At 46.4% G+C, this 26,550-nt stretch overlaps 1 protein-coding gene across 1 annotated transcript in view; it reads right to left on the reverse strand.

Moving 5' to 3' along the window:
- The window catches only part of csmd2 (CUB and Sushi multiple domains 2), a 244,295-nt gene that overhangs the window by 116,897 nt on the left and 100,848 nt on the right, over positions 1–26,550 (reverse strand). Inside the window, exons 7-16 of the mRNA XM_030347780.1 lie at positions 25,007–25,084; positions 23,268–23,355; positions 22,019–22,143; positions 17,059–17,180; positions 14,555–14,658; positions 12,628–12,740; positions 8,204–8,386; positions 6,263–6,453; positions 5,733–5,868; positions 2,622–2,816 (exon numbers count right to left, since the gene is read on the reverse strand). Of these exons, the coding sequence (XP_030203640.1) occupies positions 2,622–2,816; positions 5,733–5,868; positions 6,263–6,453; positions 8,204–8,386; positions 12,628–12,740; positions 14,555–14,658; positions 17,059–17,180; positions 22,019–22,143; positions 23,268–23,355; positions 25,007–25,084 (1,335 nt within the window). The remainder of the gene's footprint in view (positions 1–2,621; positions 2,817–5,732; positions 5,869–6,262; positions 6,454–8,203; positions 8,387–12,627; positions 12,741–14,554; positions 14,659–17,058; positions 17,181–22,018; positions 22,144–23,267; positions 23,356–25,006; positions 25,085–26,550) is intronic.

Consider the following 26,550-nt stretch of genomic DNA (forward strand, 5'->3'; position numbering starts at 1 on the left):
ATAGAGAGGTGAGGGGAGGAGAGGAGGGGGGAACAACGGAGAGAGATAGATAGTTTGGGGGAACGCTCATGATCAATTATGTGACGGACAAATGGAAGAAAGAAGAAGAGGAAAAAAGAGAAGAGGGAATAGGAGTAAGAACATGTGAAGATTGAATTATGCATGTCCGTTCCGGGTGTTATGTGGGAATCAGTGTAGCTCCGCTTGTTCCCTGACAGAAGGGGGGGCCGGATGGGGGTGGGGGGGAGGCAGCTAATGTAAATTGGTGACGGATGACTTCAAGGTTAACCGTCTCAGGAAGGAATATGCAAGTGCTCCCTGCATGAGTGTATGGTTGCATGTGCGTGTGTGTGTGTGTGTGTGTGTGTGTGTGTGTGTGTGTGTACGTGTGTGTTTTGTACCAGTGCACATACATAGGCATCTTTGTATGTGTGTATGTTTTTGTGTGTGTCCGAGTGTCCATGAGGACACAAACAGACGTGGTGCATGTTAGTGTGCGTGTGTGTGTGTGTCCGTGTTCTAAATCATTTCCAAGTCCAAGCTCACTGAGTCAAGTGCTTCTTAAAGTGTTTCTTCAAGTGTTTTATCTGGCATCAAACTATTCGCCAAAGAAATGCTCACCAGAGGAGGCCAGCGAGAGCCTTGATCCACGGCAAAATAGCCCCTTAAAAAGACGATAGTCATCTGGAAGTTAACCCCAACAACACGCACAATCACACTAACCACGCACACAATGCTTAGCATCCGTTTTCTTCTCTTTTCTCCCTTTCTTTTTTCTGTTTAATTATTTTTCAGTTGCTACAACAAAATTGTACTAAAAAATTCAAATACCAAAAAATATATGCATAAAAGTCTAAGTTAACTTCCCTACAACCTTGTACCCATTATTTTGGAACCAACTAAGAACACGGCACGTCATTTTTATTGACTGCAGACCCAGAGTCGTAAAGACGACCCTGCTTTAGCCCTTAGACAAATAAATTCTACACATTTCCAACTCAATTCCCTATTCTCTTCTTTCTTTTCCTCTTCTTCTCTTTGTCTTCATCCATTCGTCCGCCCCATATACCTGTACGTCCCGCTGCTGTATTCCCGTCTCCCTTTAACTGACTATCCGTGGAACTAACACCGGGAACGGGGGCCATGGCTCAGTGACACTGCCGCCTCCGTCACTGCCTCTCGCCACTCTCCTTACTTTCAAAGCGCGATGATTTAATCAGCCGACTCAGCGTAGCGAAGGCCATCCATAAAGCCCTAGGCACGCGGAAATCTCCAGGGCATGATGGATGGTCCAAAACAAAACAAAAAGCTAGCATGGTATCACGCACCACGCACGCACGCGCCACACAAGGGGGCTGTGAGTGGAGTGACAGAGGCAGAGGGTTCACCGGGGAGTAGCACAACATGTGTTTTAATAACGCCCATTTACTAGTCCCGACCCCTCCCACCCTTCAGTTTTTTCGAAAATGAATGGCACGGAGTCAAGGGATCCTCTAGGGACTTCATGCTAGCGCCTGGATAAGGGAGCGCCACCCCCTTCCCGTCTCGCTAACACCGATGTTTCCTCCCCTCCACCCAACCCCCTCCCGCGCCCCGCGCCTTCGCCCCGGCTATATTGTTCTTCTCGGCAGTTCAGGAAGAGGGTTTATTGAATTTGCGCAGAGCGGGTAAGAGCCAGGTAGATGGATGAGGCAGCATCCCGCTTGTGAACTCAGCATGTTTTCTGATTGAAGCACTTTAACGGAACAAAAAGCTAGCCTGCCTGCCGACTGCTGCGCAACTTTTCTCCTAAGTGCCTTTGATTCGCGGGCTCAACGATTGCTGCCCTTAAAAAAATGGTCCGGTCCTCAAGGTAATGGAGAACTGCAGCGGCACTGCAGTAGGGGTCAAATGCCTTCACTGTATGTTCGTTGAAGTCAAGGGAGAGAGGCTGCTGAATCGTAAATTGGTGGTAGTGTATGTGGCTGGCGTGTAGTATTGGCAGTACACATGTGAGATTTGGGCATTGCACATTTTCCGCTTGATTTTGGCTCTACTAATCCTCTACGTGATTTTGGCTCTACACTTGTGTCCTATGCGTTTGGGAATTGCCCGTGTTCTATTTAATTCAGGCTCAGCCAATTTTCCATGTTATTTTGGCTCGACTTGCCTTGGGAGGCAGGGCAGTCGACTGTTTTGGGTGTTCCGCTCACAGCCAAAAAGGCATCAGGTCTGATCCCCATGTCCACAACCTACCTGAAGGCATCCTTGATCAACGCCTTGATGCCTAAGGCTTTTCTCAGAGGAGAATATGTTTTTGCTTTCCTTCCAACCGGATTCAGCGCAAAGAGAGCCAGAGCTAATCTTTTTTTGAAGAACGTAAGGTCGCGCCGATATATGGAAATCCATTTCGACCCAGCCAAGTCCGACAGACAGACTGACATTAACTGCGGAACACACACAAACTTCAAAATCCGGAGGTTCTCACCAGGCTATCACCTAACCCCATATTGCTGCATTCCTCATGACCTGCATCTCCATTCAGACTGTGAATCGCTCACCAACAAGGCATCATCAAGCATCAAATGACGCACTATGCTAACACTAACAGGGCAGGGTCGGCCCGGAGGCTCAACCTGTACCTTCACAGCGGGGCACGGCGTTGTCCCACACCACGTTGCCGTCCTTCAGGATGCAGGAGACGGTCTGGGAGCCGTGGGTCTTGACGAAGCCCTCCTCGCACAGGAAGGAGATGGAGCTGCCCAGCTGCAGGTTCTCCCCGAAGCGCTTGCCGTTCACGGGGACGCCCGGGTCCGGACACTCGTTGTGGCGGAACGCTTTGAACAAAGAGGGAGGACGGGTGTTAAAGAGATGTGAATAGTAAAATGGTAAATGGACTGAATTTTATGTAGCGCTTTTCTAACCAGTGGCCACTCAAAGCACTTAGCAATATTGCCTAACATTCACCCATTAATAGACACATTCCCACATCAAGGGCGCTGTAGCCTTGCATGTTACCATGCAAGGCTACAGCCAGCTTGTCGGGAGCAGTCAGGGACACCTCGACAATCTAGCTAGGAGGAGCCGGAGATCGTACTAGCAACCTTCTGGCTACCAGCCAACCTGCTCTACCCCCTGAGCCACATGCCGCCGTGGTTGATTTTGTTTCAAGTTTGTTATTGTGTGGTTGTGGTTGGGTGGTTGTGGTTGGCTGGTTGTGGGGAGGAGGAGGGGGGACACAAGGGAAGAGAGGAGGGAAGAAGGTTCCTGATGAGAAGGGAAAAAGAGAAAAGGAGACAGAATAATGAGGAAAGGAGAAGAGGAGACGTGAGGAGGGGAGGATAGGGGGAGATTTATGTTTTATGATTGATGAAGAGAGTAGAAGTGAAAAGAGGAGAAAGGGATAAGAGGAGAACAAAAAAGAGAAAGGGGGAACAGAGCATAGTATTGGAGAGTGGGAAACAGGAGGGAACAGAGAGGATCGGTATGTTCTCGGGTCCAAAACGTAACAAATTACCAGGCATTCGTCTAATGATTCATTACTTCAGCTCACCCATTTTCCGCAGCCAGTGCACAGTTGCTATGGTGATTTTGAAATAATGATAATCCAAATTTCTCTCCCCACCACCAAATAACCAACTGTTGGCCATAGTGAGAGGTTTATAGAACAGCGAGTTGACTTATCCCGCCGTTTTAATTTTGTTAGAAGTGACGGAATATATAAATGGATATGTAAATAAGCAGATGCCAGATGACACATCGGGAATGATGCACTGATTAAGTGCCAAACTATCCAAGTGTGCGGATGAAACTTTTCTACCGCAGAATCAGTGAAGGCTCTGACCATTCCACTTACACCCACACATAGCACCTTGATCATGGCATGTGAACACATAGATCCCCTGTGTGAATGTGTGTGTATGTGTGTGTGTGTGTGTGTGTGTGTGTGTGTGTGTGTGTGTGTGTGTGTGGGGGGGGGGGGGGGGGGCTTATTGCTGAATCCCCTCGCCTCTGTATCCACTGGAGCCCAACAGAGTGTTCGGCGCCACCTCATCCATCACCATCATCTTATTTATTAACGTGCCCAAAGTCCCCTCAATGCGGTTTGACGTGTCCTCAATTAACATGAATGATGGAACACGTCCGCCCCCACTCCCGGAACCCACATCAACACACAAACACACACTCACACACACACACTTGCGTGCGCACGCACATGTTAACGGACACTGTCACGCACGCCCGTACATGCTGCCAAACAACGGCTCCATGGTGAGATGACATTGTTGTGTCTGAAACCGCCTGTCGACTTCAATTAACTGCCGGTGGCTGTTTCGGCCCCACGCACCCCCCCACACCAACCCCCTAGAGTCATCGCGTCACCCTCCCTTAATCATTTATTCATAAATTAGCGCGTGGTCTGCAAATGAATGCCTTATCGACATCGTGTCTTCACCACATTGCTGTGCGTTCAGGAAACACCTGAGAGGAGCCTATATACATGACTTTATATATACTAGATAAAAAAGTATAAAGAATAAATAGTTGACATTTGTTGCTGAAATAACTTTGACCTAGAAACTGTGTGGCTATAATAAAGCAGATATGAATACCTTGTGTACAATGAAGTGGTGTGAGAAAAACCCTATTTAGAGTAAACCATCAATCTGAGACCTATACAAAATAAATGTTGGGGACTTGGCAGGAGTCACATTACGTTAGGGAAAGTTATTTCCTCCTGGACGGGGAGAAAGACGTGTGTTGCATCGTTATGTATCAGGATGTATGCAACGCTTGCAGGCCTTCATCCCGCCGTAACAGAGAACCTCGCAGCACAAGCGTGAAACGCACGGTCGGCTTGCACCACACTGATTACACAAAAACCCCTTTAAAATCCCTCAGAACTTGGACGGAAAGATCCAGAATAGAATATAATGAGCGGTGGCACGGTGTCTCTTGTCAGCCAGGGATTTAGCGGTCTTTGTTTGTGAGTTTTTTTCCCCCCGGTTATTTAGACGTCAAACCCTTTTACACAAACAGTAGACAGGAAGCTTTTGTCATTTCTGCATGGTTGTGCGCTCGTTGCCACCGTTGGCAGTTGGGCGGAAACACTTGTGTGTGTGGTGTGTGTGTGTGTGTGTGTGTGTGTGTGTGTGTGTGTGTGTGTGTGTGTGTGTGTGTGTGTGTGTGTGTGTGTGTGTGTGTGTGTGTGTGTGAGAGGTTGTGTGTGTGTGTGCTGGCTTGCAGGGAAGACAGGCAGGTACGACTGATGATTCATGAGGTCCATTACTTACACAAACACATCGGACTTGGCACACTTTTGAACACACACACACACACTCACACACACACACACACACACACACACACAGACAGAACACAACACACCCTGTCCAATACACACAGACACATACACTACACAACAATACACACTATTCAGACAGACAAAGCTCAACGTCACATACACACACTAGTACAATCAACACACACACTCCACACAACACACAAATACACCACACAATACACACTGAAACCAAAGCCGCCCTGACAAAGAACCGATCCCTCCTTCCTCCAAGAAAAGAGGGATCACATCAATGCCGTCCCAGAAGACCCGCCCCGTCCTTGTTAAACCCTTTGATACCTTTTTACTTTGATGCAGCTGCTTTGCATATAAACCAGACTTGACTTTTCGTTCTTTGGAGTATAAGAAAGGGGCATCGCCATTTCAGCGTCCCAGGGCCTGGCACACGTACTTGTGAACGTGATGTTGAAGCCCCGGTCCGTGTAGGTGTGGTCGGTCAGGAACTCCAGCCGGGCCACGTGGGCGCTGGTGGTGATGGGCGGGGGCAGGACGTCGCCCGAGAAGGTACCCAGGATCGGAGACTCGGCCTTGGGGAAGAGAAAATAGGCGAGGGACATATACCCGAGTAAGGTGTTGAATGACTCATGGTGAGTGATTGATGGGATATTGGGAATAAAAAAAAGGGCAGCTTTGCAATGGCTGGGGGAGAGATACTAATCGAGTTGATACACGCAAGAGGCAAGGCGAGGGATTGACAGACGGGTGAAAGAGGGGGATCTATACAGGCAGGTAGGAAGCTAATGCAGACGGACAGCATAGAGGGCAACAAAATGGCAGGCAGGGGATACACACAGGATGGACCTGTGGGCCAGCTTGATATAATTACACAAGGGGTGAGGAGGGCGGGGCTATTAGAGCAAAACAGTCAGCCTGAGTGACAGACCGCAGTGAGCCGATAGATAAGCCCCTCGGAAGCACTACCTTTCCGCCATCTTTGATGGAGAGGAAGTCGAACTGCTTCTCCATGCTGAGGTCGTTGAAGGCCAGGTTGATGCGGCTCTCAGGCTTGGCGATGATCAGCCACACGCAGTGCATGTTGTTGCCGTACTCCTGGGGGTAGTTGGGCGACAGCAGCACCCCCGACGGCGTGGTAAAGTTGAAGAAACATGAGACTGCAGGGGGGGGGGTTGGCGCACGCAGCCAAACAGACATATAGAGGATGCGGAGGGAGGCAGAGTTGGGAAGGGGGGGGGATTCGGGGGGGGGGGGGAGTGGGAGTAAGAGTGAGAGAGAGGGAACATGAAAAGTGGCACTAAAAGAGTTTGAGGTGTGCGAAACATTGGCAAATCTCATTATCTGTTGCTGAAGTACTGAAATACCTGAAATGTGCTGAACGGAGGGAAACTCAGTTTCACGGTTTATTTTTATATATAGCTTTTTTTATCTAACTCTTTTTATTTATTTATGTATGGCTCATAAGTTGAATTGGTCCGTGGTGTATTATTCTAAAAACAGAAGAACACTTTGAAAACATGACGAAGTATATCAGGATGAAGATCAACCGATGAACGTATTGATCCACAGAACAATCATTCACACAATCAATGCATAACCCAAACAGATCAATACAACTCAATCAATAATGAAAGCAGGTCATCCATTCATTATTGACATGAAGTCATATTATATCAAACATCCGACACAAACCGATAACACTTGGCAGATACAAAGGTAACAAGCAAAAATAATAAAAAGTAAAAGAAAAGCACAAGAATAATAATAAAAAAAGGGTGCAGAAGACAAATATAAGCCTCAACATCAGTGTCGAACGGAGGAACATTAAAGCTCTGGGTGTCAAGGAGACATAGAGTGATGTGAGGAGTTCTGCAGAGCATGTAAATGAGGCCAGCAGTAGCCTGGGGCTAGAGGCCCAGCGGGGCCTTTCCTCTCTCTTTGACCAGAGGGGTTCCTCACAACCTCGGGCCTGCTGGGGCTAAACGGAGTTGGGGGGAAAATACGGCAGAAGACTGAAGTCAGCAACTGTAGCCTGGAGCGGGTGTGGGGGGGGGGGGCACTAACGTGTACTTTTTTTATAGTAATTCTTTATTTTCTTTACTTTTTGTGTGTACACGCCTCCAAATACTTCTGCAAACAAAAGATGGGGACGTGTTGTTACTGGATGGTGTTGGTGCTGCTGGGGTATGCACTGGTGCGTGTGTGTGTATTGTAATAGTTTGTTTTACTGCCGGGGTGTGAGTCAGGGCTGGTCACTTTTTCTTTTAACGGCTTAAATCACAAACAACAGTCAGGCATGGTGGGTCGCTTTCACAGGGCCCTAATGAGGACTATATGAACAGAAAACATGCGACAACAAATGAATAAATGATATGACAATGAAGCATTGCAAATTAAATAAGACATTACGTTTTTAACTCATCGAGCGTGGTCGGATGCTGTTTTGTCAGGCCAACAATGCAGTCATTTTGTTACTCCCATAGTGAGTCATTGAAGTGGCTTAGCTAAAGGTTAACTAAATAAAAGATGGTTCCGATCATTGTGCTAAAGTATCAGCTGCATCGCCCGCATCGCTCAGCTCCTGGCGCCGTACACACGCTCATTTGGATACTTTGTTCGTCTTATAAATAATACAACGGTCGGCCTTATCTGCCCGCTCAGCTCTAGTTCTCACTCTCCGCCGCCCCCTGTTTGGCTAGCGTGGCGCTAATGAGCTAATAAGGCGTCCTATTGTTCCGAAAGCGGGCTGCTCGGGAAAAGCGTGCGCATGATCCGACTATTCATCGCACATGAAGCGCTCCTCCGCTGACGCGCATCTATCTCCACACACACGTACACACGAGAATGCAACGGTTGTGGCGCGTGACTCCCATTGATGAAACGGGGAAGCCAATCGGTCTCACTCACAGACGCAGCTGGGCTTCTTGGCCGACCACTGGTTGTTCTTCTGACAGGTGATGTTCCTTTTCCCCACCAGTTCGAACGCCGGCAGACACTCAAAGTACAGCCGGTCCCCGTGACGAAAGCCTGTCCCTTCCCGCTTGCCGTAGGCGGGGGTGCCGGGGTCCCCGCAGCTGCCCTGGTCGATCTCTGCATGGGAATAACGGGAACAAAAAGAAGGCCACGTTTTCAAAAGACAGCCCAACCACAGACAGCCAGCCAGTCAATTGACAACTGAAATGAATGTGTTTAAAAGCTGCATCCGACTGGGGAAATGAAGCCAGGACACAGAGGTGCTAGCTGACTGACCTTCTTGCGCTAGCATTCTTGCACTCGTGTAAAGGTGTGTGTGTGCGCCTGTGCGTGTGTGTGTGTGTGTGTGTGTGTGTGTGTGTGTGTGTGTGTGTGTGTGTGTGTGTGTGTGTGTGCGTGCGTGCGTGCGTGTAATCCATCCATCACGTCGACACCATCCCTCGCGAACCAGCCTTGCATCCATTGGCAGGGAACAGGCCTTGTTTACCTCGCCTCCCGATGTTGTCTATGCACTCCGGGTGATGGATGCATTATACATCACAACAGTCAAGAGGGCTGTTGGGCTAGCACAGGCCAGAGGTCCTGCAGAGTATAGCTGTGTACGCAGGTGAGTGATGCAACTGATATCACTGACTTTCCACTGACCCTACATCTTTACAGCACACATATACATATACAGTCTGTTTGACGTATACACGGCAAGACCGGAAAAAGGACGTGCGTGTGTGTGTGCGCGAGTGTGTGTTATGTTTGCTAAACCATTACCATCTTATCAATAATTCAACGTAGGGCACACAAGCTATCACACTGTATCTGATATTTTGCTACTTTGAACTGGAATGGGCGAGAATGAGCAAGTAAAAGCATTCACGCGTGTGTTTGTATGCGTGTGTGTGTCGACGGGGAGGATAATAGCTTTGGAGCAGAGTAGCCAGCAGAAAGTGTTAAAAGTATTCTAAAGAGGCAAAGCGAGTCAAAAACCGAGAGATAAGTAGAAACAAGGCCCACCCTCCAGGCGGTTTTCTCTCTGCCAAGGCCTTTTCTGTTGTTGTTTTTTATTCGGCTCCTGTTATCCTTTTCGCACATTGCTTTTTAAGTGCTTAACGTTTTACCAGAGCCACGCCAGGGCTCCTTGACATGGACAGAGACACAGAAAGGAGATGGCATTTACAATGCATTTGTGTAATGTTCTGAGATGAGGCGGGCGGATGTATTCTGAGGCGCAGGAACGAGGAGTGACAGCCGAACAGCGGTTTTCAAACGAAGCCTTTCGACATCACTTCACCATTCCTCTGAAATTACCTTGCCTGAAAAGCACTTCTTTTTTTTTCTGCGTATTCGTCGCTTCCCTGCCTGTTCCTCACTGTCTTTCTTGACCTTGGTGTGAATAGAAATGCATCGCTGCATCGTCTGCTGACGGACGTTTAACACTCAAAGTTGCCCCGTAGGGAGCCTGACGGGAGAAACTTCTGTCGCACATGCGCACAGCAACGCGAGCATAAACACACACGTACATGTGTGTGCAGTCAGTGCACACCAGCTTCACTCTCTCGCTGGGTCACACACGTACACATGGGCTCTCAGGTAAACACACACACACACACACATGTGCAAAGACCCACAAATGATATACACACACAGGATCAAACACACACGCACACACGCACGCACACAACCGCACACCAACACCCACACACACACCCACACCCCTGTGCCCGTTACCCATCCCTCTCTTAAATATGGACACGCCAATTTCATTATCCTGGGATTTATATGACTCCCTCCCGCTGGCTCATCCCTCTTCTCCCAGCATGCCGAGCGTGCAAGGCTGCACTGGTTGAATGCGATGCCAGCCTGTCGAGACATCCAGGGCGGGGCCGGGGGAGCAGCTGGCAAATAAGCTCATCTGTCCAGGAAACTAAGCTGGTTTTAAGAACAGCCCCAGGGGTATCGCCGCATAAATCCATACGCTGCTTTAATGACGACCGTTATTTAAGGGTATTTGTTTAAATCCCTTTTTCATCTTTTTTTTTTAAAGGGAATGAAATATACCAAAAAACTTGTTGATCATTAAAGATGACTTGGAATTATAGGCGGGCCCCAAGGACCGCTAGGGCTCTTCATATACACTATGAAGATTAAGCAGCAGCAAGAGAGGGATGCTGGAACAGGGCAATGTCTCAGTGGTGAAGCACACATCAGGGGACTAAACCAACAAATAGAAGACCTTAAACACGCACACACGCACACACACACACACGGATACATGTGGGAGTAGTGTGTAGTGTGTGCATAGGTAGGTGTGTGTGTGTGTGTGTGTGTGTGTGTGTGTGTGTGTGTGTGTGTGTGTGTGTGTGTGTGTGTGTGTGTGTGTGTGTAAGACGCATCTCTCTGGACGTGACTTGGATTACTGATGTATACGCAGCAGCAGAACAAGCCAAAGTTGTGTTGTGCTGCGTTGTGTTCTTACAGCCCCACAGGTCCATACCATGGGGACACAAGGGAGACTGGAAACACATAAATAGAAAATAAGAGCTCTTTGATGTACATGTTGAAGTGTGAGGGTGTGTGTGTGTGTGTGTGTGTGTGTGTGTGTGTGTGTGTGTGTGTGTGTGTGTGTGTGTGTGTGTGTGTGTGTGTGCGTTAATTTGATTTCTGCCTTTGTCTGTTATGAAAGTTCGTATCTTAAAAGTGTGTGTGTATGGGTGCGTGTGTGCATGCATATGGTCTTTGTGCGCATTAAAGTGTGTCCACAAGCACGCAAAACTACAGCGGGCAAAAAGCCACACTGGTTGAGAGCTTCATAAACAAGGGAACAGACTTAATGGCATATCCGTTTAGGTTTTTCACATCCCGTCCATTCAAGCTGACATTCAAAAGCCATCGATGCATTATAACGTTATTCACATTCACATATCGGTGTTCTGAAACGCAGTCTCCCCAGGCTTGGCTTAGCTCCAACACCAGGTCAAAAGCTGCCGGATATGGGAGTCCCATGTCCTTGGGTGCACACACACAGGTATAAAGAAATGTGCTTGTGTGTGTATGCTACCCTCACTGTGGAATGCTTGAACAAGAGTGAAATTTCAAGGATAAAAAGGTAACAACACAACCAATAGAATCAAAAGACCAGACAGAGCAAACACAAACACACACATCTACTTGTGCATGCACACACACACACACACACACACACACACACACACACACACACACACACACACACACACACACACACACACACACACACACACACACACACACACACACACACACCGTGTTGACAATCACACTTTGTGATCAGGCTTAGCAAACACTGCATTAAGGATGCTAATTCGTTTTTGGGATGATCCAATGTGAGAGGCGGCGTTTCACCCCCTAGGTTAGGTACGAGTCATCACTTTAATTACACTCGGTTCACTTCAGCACTCTGCTCAGCTTTCTCTGTTGTTATAGATTCCCCCCCACCCCAACCTCTGTCTAGCCTCTGTCTAGGAGGGGCAAAGGGGCTCTCTGTGAGAGACAGCAAGCAGACTGATCTATAGAGAGAGAGAACGCCGGCAGGCCCACTTCATCCTGACACACACACACAAACACACACACACACACACACAGACACAAGCACATCTGACTGATCCACAGAGAGAGAATGAATTCGGGCAGTTCCTCTTTATAATCTCTGACACACATACACACACAAACCGCAAAGAGGCTACGGCTAAAGCTGTATATCTTAAGCCGCATTTCTCTTCTTTTGCCCTTCTCGAATGTACTCGGCTAATAAAACACACACAGACACACACACACACACACACAGACACACACACACACACACACACACATGTTAGCTGTGGCAGTGTTGATTCTGAGGGATCGACTACAAAGGATGCTATTACTGTCACCAATCTGTCGACTCGGTAATACAAAGAAGTGCCCTGACTAGATTGACACGCCATCTCTATCCCTTCGACTGCATTGTGGCGGATAAAAGGAGTGATGGAGCTGGGGCGGCTTAGGAGTTTACATTGGAATGAGGTGAAATCTCTGCTGTCATTGCCAATGATGCCAGGGCAGAGCTATGAGGCCCTGTGTAAATTAACACATAAGGGCGTACCTGCAGTAAATAATACACCTCTTCAGAAAAAACCTTGTGTTGGGATAACCACTGAGGGCTACAACTGGAGGTCGATGTGTTAGGATGAGTAATACAGTCAGTGACGTTGACCCCGATGAATAAATGATCTAAACTAGTCTGCCAACTCAGTTTGTTTTGAGTAAACTAACTCTTCTTAATCCCTGATAAGGCAGACATTGACTTTGCTTTGAACCAGGGCACAACGCCCAATCGTCTCCCTTACCTTCATAAGACACCTTGAAGCCCAGAGATCCACTGGTGTCATCAGTCTTGAAGTTAAGCCACATCTGGTGGCTGGTGCTGACCACCAAGTCCGGAGTAGATGTCCCCGAAAGTCTAAACAAGGGAACACGGCAAAGAGGTACATGTTAACTAGCCAGATACAGGTTTGCTAGCCAGGTACAGATAAGACAGCCAGAAACAATTTATCTGGCCAGGTACAGTTTAGCTAGTCAGAAATAATTCAGCAGGCTATGGTATCGGTTAGCTAGGCAGGTACAACTTAGCTAGCCAGGTACAGTTTAGCTAGCCAGAAACGGGAGCGTGTCTATGTTCCCTGGGTCCTATGTTCCCCGGGTCCTATGTTCCCCGGGTCCTATGTTCCCCGGGTCCTATGTTCCCCTCTTTGTATGAGACTGGGGAACATAGGACCCTTTTTCAAAAAAAGGGTTCTATGTTCCCCGCTCTGTAACTTTTTCCACCATTACTGCCAAATTCCGGCCGAGATAACTACCATTGCTTGTCAATACCTTTTGTGGAAGAGGAAGAGACGTCGGAGAACCTGACACAGTCTATTCAAACGCCGGTAAACAAACCCCGAGAAGCCCAATCCCTACGAGAGCTCCCCGCGCTATGGCCATCCGGAGGCGCACAGAGCTTTTGGCCGTGATATTATTACACAATTATATTATATTATATACTATTATATAAAGAGCTCCGGGGGTCGCAAACGGCAACAATCACTTTCTCCTCAATGCTGCAGTTCACCCCGGACTGCAGTGCACTGAGTTGGCCGGTTGAAAGCTGATTGGCTGTTACGTTACACATGTCACTCAGTGGCCACGCTGTTGAACGCCGATTGGCTGTCATCACGCGAACGTCGCGTCAAAGTTTAAATATTTTGATATTATTTGATATAAGATTGATAGATTGCGGGTTACATAGGACCCTTTTCCCAGAAAAGGGTCCTATGTTCCCCGCTTTTCCCAAAAAGGGTCCTATGCTCCCCGGTATGTACGAGCGGGGAACATAGGACCCGGGGAACATAGGACCCGGGGAACATAGGGATGACCCTAGAAACTTTTCAGCTAGCTATGGTACAGGTTAGCTAGCCAGGTACAGGTTTGCAAGCCAGATAAAGGTTAGTTAGCAAGATAGCTTACAATGTACAATTTATATAAAATTTGAAATACATAAATGCAACACAGTAGGCCTAGCAACATTTCAATATTTTATGAGATCATTCTTTTTTCTTGCATGCAGGTCTTTGTACATCTAGGAACTCAGGGCTACGAAGGAGACCTCTCCTAATGTGAACTAAATGGACTGATAAAACTTCATTGTGGCATTAAATCTCTGCGCAATTAATGCATAACAATATACCCCAAAAGGTTATGGAGCATCTGCTAAAGAAAACCTGATGAGTGTGTTGATGTGGTGTGCATGCTGACGATTACATTTAATTTTTTGAGTGCTAATCGGTAGTAATTCTGCCTTTATGTACTGCTGCCTAAAGAGAACATTATTTTGGAAACTGAAATGATTTCCAGTTGTTTTAGGTTTGAAAGGCCAAGCGAGGGGTTGAAGTGGAATGAAAGGTTATGCAACGAATAAAACACACACACACAGAGAGAGAGAGAGAGAGAGAGAGAGAGAGAGAGAGAGAGAGAGAGAGAGAGAGAGAGAGAGAGAGAGAGAGAGAGAGAGAGAGAGAGAGAGAGAGAGAGAGAGAGAGAGAGAGAGAGAGAGAGAGAGAGAGAGAGAGAAGTGATACTAAAATAGGGCAGAGTAATGAAAAGATCTGGAAAGAAGGAAAAACAGACAGAGAGAGGGAGAGAAAATTTGATATTATCTATAAGGATAAGAAGTACAAATAGGGAAATCACAGTCGGTTTTGAGAAACAGATGGAACCAGCAGGAGGACAACTTACACGTGGAAGACGGTCTTCTGGTCACCCACCACGTCTCCATCGCCCACCGTCAGGGTGTCGTAGCCACGCTCCAGGTCAAAGTCCTCAAACGTCAGCTTGATCACCTGGACAGCAAACGCCGGGAGGAGCCAGTATGTGACAACCGGGAATGACAGACCCTTTTAAAGCACTTTTCCGATAACATGTTCGATGGGCTGGAGACCCTTTCCCTCTCAAGCCGCTTACCTTGTCGCCTTTCTACTCTGCTGCCCCCCCCCCCCCCCCACCCCCCCAGCCCTCTATCTTGCCATCAATCTTTCTTGGCTGACAGTTTGGACGTGAGTCTGGCACGGCTCCAGTTGCTACCCAAGAGGCAGCTCAGGATGCTCAGTGTTAAGGTCGTGTCAGTTAATTTCCTCTTTGTAGATGCAACAATAATATCAGGTAGAACCCAGATTATTTTCCAAATATGTTGCCCTTGGATCGTGTCGTCGGCCTGTGATTGGATGACATTCAATTTGCTTGTCCTATTTCATGAAGCTATGTGGACACCACTCAAAAAAACTATTTTCGTTTTCGCCAATTCTGATCTCTGACCCAAATGCCAATGACAATCGAGCATCTGATTGGCTGGAGAGATTGCCCGCACGCAATCTTGAGATTCTCCCCGTAGAAAACACCAGAAAAAGAGGGGGAATCCTATTTGTTTTTCTCAACTTCACCACGACTTTAAAGGTCCGCGTCCATCTGCCGGGTGGACATTAGAGGAATAAATAATGCAGGCGTCGACGTCTGTTACTTCTTCTGTTCGTTTTTTTCTTCTGGTAGCGTAAACAATTTCAAACGTCGGAAGCGGGACAGAATGGGATCAGAATGAAAGGCACGTGTGAACGTGGGCGCGTTGGTGAGCGTCGCCGAGGGGAGAACCCTGCTAATAAAGATAGACAACGGAACAGAGTTGGAGCCGCTGCGCATCTCGATAAAAAGAACAAGTGGCTGGAAGAAAAAAAAGAAAAGGAGTGGAAAATGAGATAACAATAAAACAATGAAAAAAAAGATTGGCTCCCGATAACTTCTAACACATTCTTAATGTTCTGCAGAGGGTCCGAGAGAGCCACGCCTAATGAAAAAGCTTATATAAATGCAAATTGCATTGGGTCCTATGTTAAACTCCGGTGGCTAATGACAACTGGCTAGGTTCATAGTGGAGATGGAGCAGGCAGCGGGGGTCACGGGAGGGCAGGTTGCCAGGCGAACGCCACTCTGAGCTAACGTCTCTGCCATCTGCCAACTGTAACAGTCGACAGCCCGCTGGAAATTAGATATTAAAAAAAAAAGTAAAAAAAAAAATTGATATGAGGGTTTTTAGCTACCGTCTGGTCTTGTATTTGAGTCGTTTTGGTATGGAAACCACAGATATCTTTGCAGCGGATGGAGAAACTAAATAAAAACGGAATAAACACCCTCAAAAACCAGTGTGTGCAGTGACCTTGGGGAATATAGACAACTATTGAAGCCACTGTTCGGTATAAGGCTTGGACTTTAAAAACAAGTAAACCTCCCCCATCCACCCTTTCCTCCCACACCTAACTTGATGTTCTGTGTGACCTAGCATCACCTCTGACTGGGCTAACATGCAGGAGGGCAAGGAGAGGGAAGGCTAGCGCGGCGCTAAAAGAGAACAGAGGTGCTCCATCTTCATCTGGGACAGACACACAGAGCGCGAGACAGCCCAAAGTGCCGTTGTCTTTTTTCAGTAGGCTGCCCTCGAAAGTACCCAAGGGTGTGTGTGTGTGTGTGTGTGTGTGTGTGTGTGTGTGTGTGTGTGTGTGTGTGTGTGTGTGTGTGTGTGTGTGTGTGTGTGTGTGTGTGTGTGCGTGCGTGCGTGCGTGCGTGCGTGCGTGCGTGCGTGCGTGCAGTGTGTGTACGTCTAGCCTTGCGTGCCCTGCCTCAGTCCAAAGAGCCACTCCCTCACTTGCCCCTGTGTGATAAGAGACCAGATTTGTAAAACCATTTTGTTTTGAGTTCACGGGAGGATATTTGGCAAGCGGGCCGGCCGCCGTGGCCTTGAACACACCACCAAAGTCATCCGTCTGAACAGAGTGGCTCTGTCACTATCATGATATCCTCAAAGTCCCTCCGTCTCTCTTCTCTGCTTTTTATGGCTGTTTCTGCTTGTTGCCTTTCCTTCTCTCTCTCTCTCTCCCTCTCTCCTTCTCGCACCCATCCCAAAGGGGACAAAAAGCCAGCTGCCTTTGTCTTTTTCTGCCCAGCCTACCAGCCTTTGTTTCTGTCATTTTGTGTGCAACACAATGAGTTAAAGAGATGCCAATCAATGACTCCTTGATGATATTACAGCAGAATCTTTAGCAGCTTTCCTGTTGGCAAAATGTGATCCTATTTTGTTGAATACAAATTGTTTCCCTGGTTATTAGTAGGCTGGTACAGTTTCTCATACCTGCGGTCTGATCTCAACATCGGCTCTGTTTTATGGGTCTGCTGTGTGATGTATTGAAGGGTGGTACCTTGGTCATGTCTGTGGCAGTGATGATCCAGGTGCAGTTTGCATTGTTGTCGTACTGGACCGGGTAGTTTGGAGAGGTGATGACACCGCTGGGACCTCTCAGTTGACCTCCACACATAGGTGCTACAAGATATTAGCAATCAATGGGTTAGGTGAGGCTGTGGAAGATTAATGTTCAGTTATACCGTTTGTGATGAATAATTTAACATGTTTTGCATTCAGGATTATCTTGATTGAGAAGCAAACCCCTACCATAACATTGTTAATCCTACTGAAGGAGCACTATGAATAAAAGCCAATTTAGCTTCCCACACAAGTTTCGACAATTCCACCAAAGTCAAACATTCTGATCCAGCCACTTTGGGATTTGATCCACGGATGCAGGATTACCATTCCAATATCTTCGAAACCAGTCAGCAATTATCTGACTTGTTGAATTTATCTAAAAAGAGGGATCTGCATCTCATCTCACGTATGAGGGCATCACCAGTTCCAACTTTGCACCATTTGTTCAGCTCCGAAGATGTTTTGCGAAGGAAGAGTACAGCGGTGTTTTGTTTACAAACCATCATTAACCCAAGTGTCATTCATACTGACTCTGGCTGAAGTGCCCTCCAAGCACTTCAGTTGGCATTCGAGCTCAGTGGTTAAAACAACCCTGATTGAGAAGCTAATGAGCGAGGCCAGTGAAGCTGTGAATCAATGATAAGACAAAAGGCAATAGTTTAAAAATCAACCAACATTCATAGCTTCTGCACATTCAAGTAATGCTATAGTTACTGCCTTGATTTTAATGATACACTTTAGCAATAATTTGACTTTAGAAGGACGTCGTGCCATTTTTTTCTGCTTAAAGCCCCGGAGCTCCTATCAAAAAGATCCCTGTAAAGAAAACCTTAATTAAAGTTCACTTTTACGTCCTTCATAAGGGACATTTAACAAGTGTGTGTGTGTGTGTGTGTTCTTCAGCGAATAAGGGCGTGTGTGGCTTTAAAGGTCAGAGATGAGGGACAATAGGAGCGGACTACATGCACAATAAGTGTAAGCGGCCGACATTCTGACTACATACACATACACACACACACACACACACACAGACACAAGTTGATCTCCCTAAATGACTTGTACGAGCAGTCACATGACCTTCTGAGGACATAAGGCCGGGGGTCGTTGTGCTAGGCCGTGTCCCATGTTTGTCACATGGTCCTCCGGCTGGACAGCGACGCAAACTTTTTACCAAATGTTGAAGTAATTATTTTAAGTGGGTGACCTTAGATCAACTTCCACGGTAAATGGAAATCCAACTAAGAGTGCTACAGGAATGCGGCTAACACACGCGCACATCATTTGTTCCTCTTCTTCAGCGATACTAACTAGCACGGGTACTGATCAACTGTCTCGTGTCATTTCTCAAGGTACCCCGGTGTGACCAGAGGGCTGCAGCGACAATGAGTCAGAGACTTGCAGCGTTTCCACCTCTGGAGGAGGTATGAACGACGAGACACCGAGCGATTAATAATTTCTCCATTAGCACTGCCTCCGGCAATAGCCCTGTTGCATTTAATGGTGACGAAACCGGGCGACGCACACTTATACATGTTCATGTTATTATTCCTGTACATTGTCACATTTTGTTTTTAATGGTCTGCTGCTGTATAAAGGCATGCCGTGTGGATGATGAACTTCGTTAGCAGCCGTTATCTTTCTAGTGTTATTTCGTAGTAACGAAGGGGAAGGGGCGTCAGTTGGGGTGACCAGGGTTCCTGCAGCAGGGGCCAGTAGCAGTGGTGTAGTCTATTTTATTTTAGTGGGTAAACTGTGATGATTCCCTCCCAGCCTCGTACAAACCCGTCCCACCGGTACGTGTACGTGTGTGGCGCTTATGGGGTGTCGCACTACACTCACCAACGCAGGGGTCTACAACCCGCTGATTTAAGAGTATAACGATTATCAACAATCATGGAAAGCTGAGTAGGTTTATCAGTTTTAAAAACAGTATGAACAAATAGAACAAAAAAATGACAAGTTGTCCTTTGTATATCTATGGTAGCAATAGCACATGCTAAACAAGGACAAAATCTACTCAAAATAATTTAATGAACTGTTTACAACCATGGCTAACCAGTGCATGAGAAGGAGACTAATGTTTCACTCAATTGCTCTAATTTGAGCTCTTACTGTTGTTATCTAACATACCATACAGTAATTGAATTGTGTAAAAGTGTGAAATTACTGCACCTTAAAAATAACCATGAATTAGCTACTCTCATTTGCATAGTGATTAACATTATGAATTTCAATTGTGTATACCAACTGTATGTTGGCTGACATTTACCTAACTTTTTTTCCCTCCACTCTAACCAAGGATGCCTGTTTTTAAATTCCCTAGCCTGACACCCAGTCTGAAAGGCTGACCAGGGGTTCTCATCTAAAAGTAACAAGGAGATATAAAGTGGGATTAAAACATTATCTTCTGTTGACTAAGTACTTGTTATGTGGTTTACACATTAATATGGGAGGACTGGACACACACACACACACGCACACACACACACGCACACGCGCACACACACGCGCGCACACACACGCGCGAGAAGGAGGGGCTCGGCCCGCCAACTAACCTGCAGAGATGCAGGGGCAGCTTCGCGCTTCGTACCAGAGACAGGGCAGAGCGCGAGCGCGCAGGGGGAATTTTATGAATGGTGAATGTAGGAGATAACTTCCCCTGCTTAAAGTATTTTATTGCAGTTATACCCAACCGGTATTTGCGAAAAAATAAACACAGAAGTGAAAGATCTGTCCCAAGACGATGGATACGTATCCGTGCACATATTTAAGTGGGTATACGCAAATCCTGGTGCGTTCCTAGTGGGTATACGGCGTATACCTGCGTATCACGTAGACTACACCACTGGCCAGTAGCCTTTTTTATCCTTGTGATTCTCCTAATGTGTTGCTTCGTTGTCATGCTAACCAGCTGATGGAGAGAGGCTTTAAACGAGAAGACGGGCATCCAATCCATCCACCCCCATAATCCCTCAATGTTTGGGCCCCCCCAACCCCTTCATTTTCTTTAGTGGTATAATCCCATTTGGCCTTAATTGGATCACTCTTTAAGACAAGGGATGGGGGAGACCCTGAAAAACTGGATTTCTCCGAACACATTAAGCTGAACAGCGAGAGATGTTTCCATAGGCCACAATAAAGGAGATGAAGCGGCCAGGTGATTTCATCAGACAACTTTGTCCAGCAGCAGGTTGTTAAGGGTAACTGATTAGAGGGAGGTTGCGCTGAAACTGGCACAAAATGGCCGACATATATCTCACTGTTGAAGAAGGGCAGCGGACAGAAAGTGGACAGAAAATGATGAGGTTTTTCTATTTGGAAGAAAAGATGTCATTGCATAGGGCCTCAATGAAATTAAGAACCATCCTTTCCAATGTTTGTGCGACAATTTAACAATAATGGACGCAATTTCTTTTGAGAAAAGGCAGAATAGTGATGAAAGATGAAAACGGATTTGAACCGCTTTGAAACACTAACACAACCATAAAATTGCCCGGAAAAATAATAAATAATAACTACCCCCCTTAGTGAACATCAAGGACACTTTTGTACACAAACACTTCTGATGACTTACCCCGACGCTGAAATTATGAAATTATGAAAACAAGATCAAGCCATGTTTTCTTTAATTACTTTTCTTTCCCACAGTTAACTGGGCAATTACAATTACGTGGCACTTTTGAAATAGTGACCAAGCGTTTAGTTTGTCCGAATCAATGGAACAAGACAAACAACCTATCCCGGCTGCTGCATTCGTCACTTTTACAAAAGAGAGACTGATTCGCACCCAAACAAGCTTTCGCGCCCAAACGCAGACTAATGACTTCGGCCACAGTCGGCAAATCTTGCTTAATGATGACGATAACGCTTTATCGCAGGCTATACCAAAGCTATGCCAATGCAACCCCAATTTGAAAAGTGTGTGACGTCGGCGTGTCTGTGTGTATGTGTGTCTGTGTGTGTCTCTGTGTGCAAGGTCGTTCTGTGTGATCGTTTGTACGACTGTGTCTTTGTATCCGTTTGTGCCTTGTGTGGGCTTATTGCCTTATCACTTTAATAATTTCCTTTTCATTATAAGTCCTTTTCAGCGTTGCCTATTTTCCCTCTTGTTTATCCCCTCCGACTCTGTGGAGATGTAGTGGGGGGGGGGAAATAAGCGAGGATACAAGGACTGAAACCAGTTGGTAAACAACTTAATGAGGTTCCCTCACCAGCATTATGCTCGGACATAAGGCATATAGCGGCTAACAAAGAAGTTGGGAAAGTAAGTGGTGAAAGCATAGAATAAAATTTAAATCACAAGCTTTTGGAAATGATTATCTTAATTGGAACTCAATGTTTACCACCAGGGAAAAAATACAACTAAATTGAACCAACCAATGGAGATATCTTATCTCAGCGTTTACAATTTCAAATGACAGCTAATCATTGCATTCCCTTCCACCAATGGCTTTGGTTGATGTGACCGTTCTGGTTAGCAAACATGCCAGAGACACACGACGCCAGTCAATTAAGAGTCCCGTTCGACAACTACTCAGACTCTGACATTTATCTGGAAGGAGAACTTTAAAATAAGATATATCCTAAGCCAGCAGGCATCCCCCGGACACAGTGCAGAGGGGCATGACTGGTGGCTTCCCCCGTCACCCGAGTGTTCAGAAGAATGTGGGTGATGTGTCCAATGTGTCCAACTGTTACGCCATCGACGCTTACAGAAGGAGCAAACACAATCCAGTGGGCAGGGAGGCCGGGGCCGGTGGAGAAAGTCGTGCCTGTCCCCCAAACCGAATATAGTAAGACATCTCCCCGCGCATAATGCGCAGACTGACAGATAAGACACGCACCGTCCGCATTGAGTGGGACGTGGGGAAGGAAGCCATTAATTGCCAGCCTACCTCTGCAGATGGGCCGGTCGTCGCTCCATCCCACGTAGCTGTCGGTCACCCGCAGGCAGCTGATGCTCTTCGAGCCCTGCAGCTCGTAGCCCTCGTCGCAGGAGAAGTGAACAGTGGCCCCCCGTCTGCAGGCGGAGGGGTTTGCATAAACACCGGGGCAATGAGTCAGACGTCAAGATCGACCTAGCAGCTTACTTGGTATGGGTAGCAGATGGTGCTACCCATACCATTCATTGTTATGTTTGCATGTCTTTTTTTTTTTTTTTAAATGGGGCCATCTCTTTATTTTCCTATCCAGCTCCCTTCTGTCTGTCTCCTCTGTCTCCTTTTTTCTTCAGTGTTTTTTTGTTGCTGTTGTTCTTAAGCCCAACTGAATGATACCTGGAACAGGTGGAAGAGACAGGGTTGGAGAGGGGAGCCCAGGTTCTATCCTGTCAGGTTGACGGCACAGAATCCTCTCTCTCTCTCTCTCTCTCTCTCTCTCTCTCTCTCTCTCTCTCTCTCTCTCTCTCTCTCTCTCTCTCTCTCTCTCTCTCTCTCTCTCTCTCTCTCTCTCTCTCTCTCTCTCTCTCCCAATTGAGCTAGACAGGCCTGTATTAGTATTTCCTACGTTTCATGGCTTTCACTGGCTTATCCCTAAGCATGCCTGGTTCAACTGTTTACCGATTACCCACTCTTCAATAAATAAATAAAAAGTAACCTAAAGCAGCAAGATGGTCTACCAGACACGTTGCATTATGGGATACCGTTGGTATGCCACAATTCCCAAAGTACTAATTTGTCTGTGTTAGGGAACACAATTGATACAGAAAAAGGATCAGACAGAGAAGAGCTTTGATGGGGCCATCTGTAACTTGTACATCCCACAGGGATAGCCTATTAGTGTGCTGTGACTCGATATGCAGACCATTTGTTTGTGTGTACACATTTCTCCATTCGGCCTCAAATGATGGGATTCTACAGGTGAAGGTTACAGGGAGAACTTGGGATATGAAAGAAACTGGGTGAAATAGCATCGGAATAGCGGATTTAACTCCAACCGGAGCGAATTTAAATATAGAGGAAGAAAATGGATGGACACAGTTCGTTACTATGCTGAAGACATTAGAAGAGAGTTTGTTAGATTCAATTTTGGCCCATTTTGGAATTTATTGAGAAAATGTTGAACCTTTTTACCTCTCATTACCATCCCAAATGTACTCAACCTCAAGTGGTTTGCAATAATTCCTTCTGTCCTCCCGTCTCCTACCTGAAGTCAGCGCCTTTCCGTTTCCCTCTGTCCGGAATCCCAGGGTCTGGACACATGTTATGCCCCTGCGCTACACCCATCTGAGACACTGGCAGGGGGAGAGAGGGGGGTGGAGGAGGGAGGGAAGAGAGAGAGAGAGAGAGAGAGAGAGAGAGAGAGAGAGAGAGAGAGAGAGAGAGAGAGAGAGAGAGAGAGAGGGATGCAAAAAAAAAAAAAAGAATCAATACCTTATCCTATAAAAAGAGCAATCTAGATTTAATGATGTGGTGAGAGAACCTCCGTTTATCTACAATAAATGCCATATTTCACGCATAAAACATGCCGGACAATCTTTATTGCAAATATCATTAGCATTTATGTAACCGTTAATATGCTGTATGGTTTAATTATTTTCCTGCATAACACTTTTCCAAGTAGTTAATTTGGATTTCCCATGCACTTTCCCCGTGACACTGCAGGGAGTTTAAATGACAGTGGTCCAGTGGTTTCGGGCCAACCGGGCGAAGCCATCTGATAGACAGGGCGGGGTCAATAACCTGGCGGGCGGTGCCAGGACATTTTGACACCTGCTGATTGGCCCAAGCGTCTGTCGGGAGGCTCATGAATAATAGATGAGACTCACAGGTGTCAGGAACACTGTGGTCCCGAAGAGTCGATTTCAATAAGAGCACAGAACCGGTGAGGTAAACGGGCAAATTATTAAGTATTCACGGCAAATATCAACGGAAATACAACAGGGAAAAAATAAAGCAATAAACAAAGTGGATATGGGAGGGTATCCAAAAGCCTAAAGCAAATGGGAACATGAAACATGAAAATAACCTGAAGTTTATGATGTTTTTTTAATATATATATCGGGGGGAGGAAGGGCGGGGAGTTTAGAAGATAAGATGAATAGGAAGAGGTGGAGAAAATAAATTGAAAAGGGACCCAAAGGCAACAGGAATATCATGACTGCGGCACTTGTCTGATCCACACCTTGTTCTGAACCTAATAACTCCATTTACACACTGTGCGTACCAGGCCACCGTGGTGCCCCCGCACTCACACTCACACACACACACACACACACACACACACACACACACGTAAGGTAAAAAGAAGAAACAATCAAGAAATCATGGAAAGGGGGAGAGAGAAAGGTGGTAATAACAGTGTGGGAGGAGAGATATCGGGGGAGGGAGACAGGGAGATTTCCCTTTTTTCACTTTGAAAAGGGCAAGCAATTACAATTACTGTCATCCCTTTTACTTGGCGTTATTGTCTCTGCATTTCCCTAGCCCACGAAACAAGATGGCCTTCCCGGTTTTACAGTGCAAGTTCATCATTGATTTTTCTATGCTGAGAGTCAACTATTCGTGTGTGCTTGTGACTTTGAGCTAAAAGAAAATGGGGACAGATAGGGACGGATGGATAAATGGATGGCCGGAAGAGTTTTAAACAAAAGCGTCTCCCCTTCAGCTGAGATTTGGCAAACATGGCTGCCCATTTATCATTGTTAGCCCAAACGTCCCCTACTGTCCCCCTCCTCAACTGGACAATGTAGCGGTGGAAAAAAACTGAAATGAGATTGCCCAGTAACAGGAAAAATGAAATGGGTCATTTGTGACAGAGGTAATTGTCATCCGTGCCTCCTGTTAGCGTTGCACTGCAACACCACGAATGATCCGGTATCAGAAGGGAGAGCAACAATCTCTGGATAAAGGATGGACAGACTGCCGTACGTAGAGGATACTTACACACTGATATCTTGTGGTGATTGTCTTTGCTGGGAAGCATCTTCACGCCTCTAGACTTCAACTCAGTCATCTTCTTCACTGGAGGGAACAGGAAAACAGAGAAACAGTGAGAACTAGATGCATACACACACAATATGGTTGCAATTGAGGGCAACTAAAGTGAGATAATTATGATTGTATTAATAATTGATTTTATTCTTATCTTATTCATTTCATGAACTGGGTCTGGAAAACAAATTTTTTTTCTGGTTTGTAGCAATGATAAACATGTTCCCAGATGTCATGCCTATACAATGATGTGATGATGGAGTTTTAATTAGAGTTGGATGATTCATTAAACAAAATGGAAATCTTTCCACACAAGGAAACTTGGAAAGGAAATGAGCTCATCAACATCAAATTAGGGACTCGGATGTAAACGCACATTACCCAATAAAAGTAACACAAGCCACTGCGAGTACATACGTAAACACCTGCCACACATCCTTGTCAAATACCCCATCTGCTACGTTACAATGATTGAACGGCATAAATTACACAACTTCCTCTCTCTCTGAATATGAGCTCTGTCAAGTGTCATTTCTTTAGTACTTCTTTTGATTCTTTCAAGAATCCTATGAAATGTGTTGTTTGTGGCAGCACAGAAACGGAAAATAAATAAATAATAAATAAACTGTATGTGTCACATTGAAGAACGCCAGTGTTGGTAATTGAAAAGACCAATTGACTGGTGGTGAATAATCATAATCCTCCCGCGTTCTATTGGGATGGGAAGCCACAAAAGAGAGGCTTCTGTTGGTTGAAGATGTCTGGCATATAAGGCGTCATGGGTAGGTATTACGATGGGGCTTAAGGATTCTGCGATTGTTTGGTTGAGGGGGGGGTTATTTCATCGGAGGGTCTCAATGGTTAATCTAATTAGGGTGTTTGCAAACGCATCCATATTTCACTGTGTCTTTATCTCACTACGGAAGCCAGTTATCGTTAATGCACCTTGGCCTCTCTTTCTCTCGCTCATTCTCCCTCCACTCCCCTCTCCCCTCATCCACTGTTCATTTCTGTGTCTCTCTCTATACTAATATTTGCCTCACATCTACATCACTATCGCTAGTTTCTAGTTTTCTCTCTATCTCTCCCTCCTCCCTCTCTCTACTCCCTCTTGCATGATCTCTCTCTCCCTTTCATCTCGCTACTCTCTTTTTATACTCAGTCCCTGTCACTTCTTAGTCTAATCGCTCTCCCTCTCTTACGTTCTACATTTGCTCTCTCTCTCTCTCTCTCTCTCTCTCTCTCTCTCTCTCTCTCTCTCTCTCTCTCTCTCTCTCTCTCTCTCTCTCTCTCTCTCTCTCTCTCTCTCTCTCTCTCTCTCTCTCTCTCTCTCTCAAACGGGAGGTGAACGGCTGGAGGTGAGAGTCTTAGGGAGACAGTCTAATCCCTTTTCTCCCTTCGCCTGGTGTCTTCCCAACGCTGACCTCCAGCCCAGTTAGAGTAATGAGACTGGAGACTCTAGTCACGTGCATGTGTGGGTGTGTAGTGTGTGTATG

Source organism: Gadus morhua, chromosome 22 (genome assembly GCF_902167405.1).
Source record: "Gadus morhua chromosome 22, gadMor3.0, whole genome shotgun sequence".
Lineage (NCBI taxonomy): Eukaryota > Metazoa > Chordata > Actinopteri > Gadiformes > Gadidae > Gadus > Gadus morhua.